Genomic DNA, 7,360 nt, shown 5'->3' on the forward strand with positions numbered 1-7,360 from the left:
CTCCCCATTTTCTGTTAACACCTTGGGAAAACAATCTGCAGTGTGCTCAGCCAGGATCACTGAGTGGCCCCAGCTACTGAAAAAGCCTCGGCTTGGGCTGCCACAAGAGGACAGACCACAAAGTACAAGGTCATTGGAAATGAGGCATCTCATTCCAGCTGCTCCTGGAGCCACTTGTTTCTCCAGGGAGAGGGCATAGGTGGGTTTCTTCGGATGAAGCAGCTTCTGTGCACTCAGGTGGTCTGGGCAGCAATTCCCTGGGATTGAAGTGGTGGCTGAAAGAAGTCGTTCCCGTTGCCTCCTTGTCTCTTGGCTGAGTAAAATCTGAGATGGAGTCTGTGGGTGGGTAGCTCGGTGTTCAGGTGGATCCTGTGGAAGGGCTTGTCTGGCAGCTCAGCACTGCCTGGGGATGGTGTCTCTGAGCTTCCAGGCAGGTGCTCGTGGGCACTGTGAATGCCAGTCTGGGGAACAGGTTGTTGTCAGGCACAGGCTGGAGAACAGGGAACAAACCTGTCATTTCAGCTTGCTGTCTCTTTTTCTTCGCATTTCATTCATTCTCCCTTTCAAATAACAATTACTGAAACCCTCCACGGAAGGTCTGTGTGCTTGAAACCCTGTGACCCCTTCCCACTTCAGCTCTCCTGTTTGCTTTTTAATTTCCTGTCGGAAGACAATGAATTATTCTGCATGGAGATGAATCTTTGTAATCCCCTGAGATCTGCTTTGAGTCCTGTGATTCTGAATGGCAGAGCTGTAAATGGTTGGAAGAGTTTCTCAGAAGTAGAGTTTTTTTCAAGTGGAGTCCCTCGGGTGACCTGTATGAAACCACTGCTCAGGGGAAGTCAGGTCCTTGGTCCCCCTCACTCTTTGCTCTGTTGGTGCACAAGCCAAAGCTTCCCTGAGGCATAAAACAAGCTGCCTGTGGGAAAAAAATCAAGCATTGGCTGAGAGGAAAAGCAGGTGTTTCTGTGCTAAATGGTGATCTCCCTCCCACGGTAAAGAGCACAGCATGAAAAATGCTAAAAGCTGCTGTATCGAGCTGAAAACGTGGAAAATGGGTCCATTTTAGTTAATCTGATCTGTCTTTTTTGGCACTTGGCTTTAACAATGCAGAAGTGGGACCCACTTCAAGGGAAAGCTCCTGATGTGTCGCTGTGGTCTTGTTCATGGGGTGTGAGGCTCGAGTTGCTGGGCCGTGAGCAGGGCTGAGTGTTTGTGTGTCAGGAGGGGAAAGAGCTCTTACCTGCTCCTGCTGGAAAGGACAATTGGCCACAGGAATTCTCAAGCACCTGGCCTGCACTAAGGTTTACATCTCCTGTTGTTGGATGAGGACCTGTAACTGATGCCTGCAGAGCCCTGAGAGCCACTTGTGGGACCTGTTTGGTTTTGCCTTTTCATGGGAAGCAGCACAGTAATTGCAGCAGCGTTGCTGTGGTGGGTGAGCAGGGCTGAGAATAAAGGGTAACTTTGATGAGCAGGCTCAGAAGTGGTTGGGGGGGGCGATGAAATGGTTTTTTGGACCCACTCCAGCCAGCAGTTGGTCTCTACTGCCTTAGTATTAGGCGAGATTTAAGCCCTGCACAGGAGGTGACTGCTCACATCAGAGACAAATTTGGTCAAACAAGCTTCTTGGGAAGGCAGGGGTGCTCCCCTTGAACCAGGAGGGTTTGAAGAGTGCTTTGTTCATCCTTTAGAACACAGAGCGTGCCCTCGTTTTTCAGCAGAGCAGGGGCTGGGTGGGAATGGTTTGCAGACACTCGGATTCAATGTGCAGAGTATTGTCATAGCAACCAGAGGGAAACCCCTGCAAGGTAGGAAATATCAACACTCAGGTGAAGGGAGGCAGGAAACCTGCTCTGAGAGGATAAAGCTGCTCCCAGCAATCCAGGTTTTAGGAGCAAAGCAATAAGTATAATTGACTCTAGCGAGGAGGAGAGTATTTTAAACAGCTTCCAGAACCATCTGAGCCAGCAGCACAGCACAGCTAGTAGAAACTATTTACCCATAATAGCCCCCCTGAAATGTTCAAACACCTCATATTTTGCCAGTTCTCCTCCACAGATGTTGATCTTTATGAAACTCCGCTGCCAAGACTGAGGGAAGCTTTTAGTAGAAGCTTCAGTTCTGTTTTAAGCAAGTTAGAGTGGGGATTTAACGTGATACCTGGTACAGAATAGGGGGTGGCAGCATTCCAAAGGAATTTTGGGGGAGGGGGTTGGAATTTAGAGGGCATATAGTAGGGTAAGGATAAGGCTTGCTGGGTTATGAAAGGAGCCTGGAGCACGTGGGAAGCAGGGATGATTCTGGAACCAGCTCCTGCATCGTGCAGCTCGGAGGCAGCAGAGGTTGCAGCAGCACTGCAGCAGCACTGTAAGTCCTTCTCAGCTCAGTGACACTCTCACAGCTTTTTAGGGTCTGAAAAGACTTTAAGAGTGGAAAAGAACTGATAGCGAGGTTAAGGAGCAGGCTGATGTCTTCTCCCCAACAACGGATTTTCAGGGACGCACCGAAAACTTCCTTTTACATTTCCCACAGCCAAAGGTGATGGGAGCAGCTGGTGGTGCTCCTACAGCTGCCCCTTCCCTCTCTGATCCACCAGTCCCAGTGTGACCTGAAGTGCCAGGAATCTGCCCTTCCCCTCTGAGCCAGGCAGGTGACTCCACTGGCCAAGGATGCAGCAACATGACAGCCAAGAACCAGCGTGAGGAACTGGCTGTGTGGGGAAACACGGGTGTGATTCCCTGCTTGTGAGGGAGCTGCCCTACCCCATTGGGAGGCTGATGAGCCTTTTGAGGAAGATGGTTGATAAGTGCACGGAAGGAGCAGGTTAATGTCCCACGACAGTACACTGTAAAATGGGTAATTTCTGTGCACTGTGCATCTTGCAGAGCAGCAGCTCTGCCTAAGTGAAGGTTTATGCAAAGCCCCGCTCAGCGGTGAATGCACCATTAGGCCCCGGGGTGGCTGCTTAAATTGCACTATTGATTTAATGTGCAGGAATATTTGTTAGTGCAGTGGAGAGGTGCAGCTAATGACTTCTGCCGGCTTCTTCAGATTTTAGTCTGGCACACAAGGACAGAAAAGCCCGTGCTGGTGAATGAGGGGAAGAAAGGATTCACAGATCCCAATGTGGAAATCTGACTGTGCGTGGCTGAGCCGAGACCAACACCAGGTAAGAGCACATGTTTCTAACAGTAATGAGAAGCTGGACAATGGCAGGGAAAAGATAAAAGCTCTTTTAAATGAGCTTTTCTGTTTCCATTTTTCACATCTCTGACCTTCCCTTACTGCTAAACTTCTCCAGACCATTAGTTAACCTCTCTTTTTTTTAAGTTAATCAATATTTAAGACAGGCTGCTAAAGGGAAAATGCCTGGTGAGAGGTTGAGAAGGAGAAAAATGCAGGGAGTAGGAGTTTAGGTAGAAGTTATGCTGAAAAAAAAAAAAAGGCCTTGTCTAAACAAAAAGGTTGCCTTAACTGTGCTAATATAGCTAAAGGACAGGGGTGAAGGGTGGGGATTCGTCCACCTGAGGAAAGCTAAAGCAGTATCAGCAAAAGGATTTTTAAGTCAGGCAGAAGCTTTCACTGAAGGAAGAGTTTAATTTTTATCCACATCAAAGCCACAGAGAGTCAGTGACAAGGTAGGGAGGGTGTGGATTAAAGCCCACTGAGGTGTTTGTTTATCTAAGGTGAGCATGGAGTGTTTTCCTCAGTGGAAAGGAGGAAGGAACACACTCACTGATGGCTGACTTGCACTAGTTCATGCCCTGGCTCCTCACCTTCATTGCCTGAGCACCCTGGTGCATTCAGCCTCCTGTATTTCTCGAGGGCACACTGCAGTTGGTTTGCAGGAGTGAAGGATGGGCTATTCACCTGTGTCTGCATCCAGGCTGTGGAGCTGTGCTTCATTATTATGAGGAGAAAAATAAATGCACAGCTCCCTTTAATTGGAGCGCAGAACCAGGCCTGGAGGGGAGAGGAGGTTGCTGCTCTTGAGTACAGAGAAGAGCAGCAGAGGAAGGGGGTAGATTTGCTCAGCAGTGGTGTATTTTTAAGAGTAATGAGCTCTCTTATGGCACATTCCCTGAGGGCAGCTGGATGGAGCCCTGGCTGCTGCAGGGGCTGCTCTGTGGCCCGTGGCAGGGCAGCAGGAGAGCCTGGCCCCCGTTCTCTGAGCTATATATATCAGCTGTGCAGAGAGGCCGTGGCTCTTCAGCGCTGTCACAACTGCTGCTCCCCAGCCCAGTTGCTTAGCAGCAGAACTCACGGAGCTGAGCTGGGTTTTGGGCTGCTTCCAAGGGGTAGCAGCTAAATGCAGCGAGGCAGAAGGGTGATATACATGCTGGTTGTGTCTCTGTTGCAGAAAATTTCTTCATGCACAGCCTGCAAGGTTCCTCTCCACAGCATCCGACCGGCCAGCCAGGCAGGAGCCAGGACCTCTGCTGACTTCCAAGAGTTTTAGCGTACTGAAACCAAGCACCACTGCATACATAACCCCCCTGGATCCCCCTGCCCTTCCTCCTGGACTTGGAGCACAACCAGATGCTCCAGAGGTGGAGAAAAAGCACAGAAAACCCAGGACTGACGTGAGCTCCAGGACAGGAGCAGCTGCCTCGAGGGATGCTCGGTTTGGGAGAAGTGCCCCAGGGCTCCCTGCACTGGAGCCTGGCCCAGCTGGAATGGGGGGCTGGACTGAGGGGCTGTTTGACAGGACCTGAAGGCCAGGGTGGGAATGTCCACAGGAGTGTGTTGGCCCCAGTGAGTGGCTTTTCCTGAGACACACGAACCCCGTGTGTGACATGAGCAGCTCTCTGTCCGTGGAGGGGACAGCTGCCTTCTGAGATGGCACCTTAGCCCTTAATTTTAAACCTACTTTAATCAGTGTTTATTACGCTGCACAAGACAGGGGGAGAGGGGGGAAAGCAAGGCAGGTTAGAACAAACCCATAAGTATCAAACAAACCCATAAGTATCACTGTTCTCTTTGTATTCCCTCCCCTTTTCCTTCGCTGGTTTCGTGGTTTGGAGGGCACTCTGACACACTTTGTGTTCAGGGAATCATAGGAGGGTTTGAGCTGCAAAGGAATTTAAAGGTCATCTGCTCAAACCCCTCTGCCATGGACAGGGACACCTTCAACTAGACCAGGCTGCTCAGAGCCCTGTCCCACCTGAATATTCCCAGGGATGGGGCATTACCCACCTCTCTGGACAACCTGTGCCAGTGTTGCACCACTCTCATTGTAAAAAAATGTCTTCCTTATATCTAGTCTTTTAGTTTAAAACCATCACTCCTTGTCCTATCCCTGCTAAAAAGTTTGTCCCCATCTTTCTCACAAACCCCAGCTGAAGAGATGCAACACTTGGGGGGCCTCACCAGAGTGGGACAGAGGGGCAGAATCACTGAGCTGTTCATCTTTACCAGTTCACCACCCTCCCTGGATGGAGTGATGTTCTCTATTCATCCACACTAAAATAATTGCAAATGGAGTTAATGAGATTGTTGGGGACCTACACCATAATATTCACGCAGATCTTGGTTCTGTTTAGCCCTAATTTGGTTCATGTGAGCGTTAGGCGTGGCATTCTCTGAAGGGTGCTCCTACATAAAGGCAAATTTCCACTCTCAAAAAATAAAGTTAACTGCTTAAAACTAGGGACTGAATGCTAAAAGGTGATTTTAGTGCATTTCCCATTTGACTGGAATGTATCCCTCAGCCCCAGCCCCTTTTCCATGCTCCTGCAGAGCTCCTGGTGTGAAAAGCCACGCTGGAGCAGTTCCCAGAGTCACCTTCTGATGGATAGAGCAGCACCCTTGGAAAGGGGATCCTGTGCTTAGTGCTGTTTCTCCAGCACCTGGCTTGAGGGAGGGTCAAAGAAACCTTTAGTCACCTCTTCCCTGCCCTGTAACATCAAAGGACCCAGGACAGAGTTGGTGGAAGGGTGTTCTCTGATGAAATCCTGTTTTGCTTCTCAGTGACAGACACAGGACTGGGCAGTGCAGAGGAGGGACCTGGGTGCTTCTGCTTTGGGTGACTCTGTGTCTGCTGAGGAACAACCTGAGGTACAACATGTCCCTTTACAAACCCCCAGACTTCCTCCCCCTTCACAGCTGTTGTCAAACCTTTGATCACCCCCTGCTGTCCCAATTCTTTCAAAAAAAAAAAGGTCTGAAGCACAATTTTACCTTTGAACTGAGGGAAAACGTAATCCTGGAAATAGGCTTGGTTATTTTTAGCCCTAACAGGTAGAACTGTTAAAATGCTCTGGGTTTGATTATTGGCTTCACGGTGCAGAAGTCTCCCCTTGGACTAATGACATTGTGTATTTCCTGATGTTTCAAAGGAAAATATTTTTTTTGTAAGTTATTTTCTCCCTCTGTATATCAGAACCATTGGGGAAAAGTTGCATTCTTTAGTTCCCAGCCACAGAAGCCTTTACAAAAACGTTCCTATGGATGCAATGGCTGAAGCACTACTTGGATAGAAAGTGTTGGATGCTGCTGGGAACGGGGGTTGTTATCCTGGATTAAAATAGTAGTTCTTTGCACTCAAGCAGATTAATCCTCTTGTATTGGCTTCCCAAGTTCCCTTCAGTCTGTAAACCCTACAGTGGAAAGAGACATTTTTTCAAGGACTACCAAGTTCTCATACCATTTAAACAGTTTCCAACTGATGTCCTCTCCGAGCTGCACGTTTTGGTTCACTACTCTTAATTCCAATCCCTGCTGGGTTGCAACCTTCCCTCCTTGGAAGGAAATAACTTTCAGAAAATGCAAAGGATGGAGTCCTGAGCACAGCCCTGCACATTTGCTCTGGTCACACGAGCCTGGGCCCTTCCAGCTTTCCCAGAGGCAGCTGTGGCCCTTGGGAACAGGGATAGATATGTCCAGTAGGACCAGCTCTGGCCAGGATGGGGTGTGTTACAGCTGCACTGTCTGTTCTCAGTTTTAAACAAACTGTATTTAAATTTGTTAAATAAAATGATGGTTTCTAAGAGCCAGGATACCCTGCAACTCCATTACAGAGCCAGTGCATGGTTGGTGTTTCTCTCAGAGCCCGAATCCTGTTCCTGGCACAGAGAGCAGGGACTGAGCAACTCCCTGGAGGTTCTGAATGGATTCACAGCTTGAGTTTGATCTCTTCCTCTCCCTAAAGAGGCTGCAGCTCCTCTGTGACCTGCAGCTGGTGAGTTAAAACAACTTGTCATGTTTACCTAAATCCTGAGTTTCTGCTTGGAGGGACAAAAAAAAAAAAAAGAAAGCAGGACCCAAGATCCCCCAGCGGGTTTAACTAGAAAGTATGGATGTGTTCCCATTTGTAACTATGTACACAATCCCTTTGCTTCTATTCCCACCAAAATCT

The 7,360-nt window shown here is 48.9% G+C and overlaps 1 protein-coding gene across 5 annotated transcripts in view; it reads left to right on the forward strand.

Moving 5' to 3' along the window:
- B3GAT1 (beta-1,3-glucuronyltransferase 1) overlaps positions 1 to 7,008 on the forward strand; it is a 36,589-nt gene extending 29,581 nt beyond the window's left edge. For all 5 annotated transcript variants that reach the window (XM_017809737.1, XM_017809738.1, XM_017809734.1 and 2 more), the window contains 2 exons: positions 3,055 to 3,172; positions 4,364 to 7,008. In XM_017809737.1, coding sequence (XP_017665226.1) covers positions 3,055 to 3,141 — 87 coding nt within the window. In that variant the 3' untranslated portion in view covers positions 3,142 to 3,172; positions 4,364 to 7,008. The remainder of the gene's footprint in view (positions 1 to 3,054; positions 3,173 to 4,363) is intronic.
- The last annotated feature ends 352 nt before the right edge of the window (positions 7,009 to 7,360 follow it).

The sequence above is a fragment of the Lepidothrix coronata genome, unplaced genomic scaffold, assembly GCF_001604755.1.
Source record: "Lepidothrix coronata isolate B3197 unplaced genomic scaffold, Lepidothrix_coronata-1.0 Scaffold27, whole genome shotgun sequence".
NCBI lineage: Eukaryota > Metazoa > Chordata > Aves > Passeriformes > Pipridae > Lepidothrix > Lepidothrix coronata.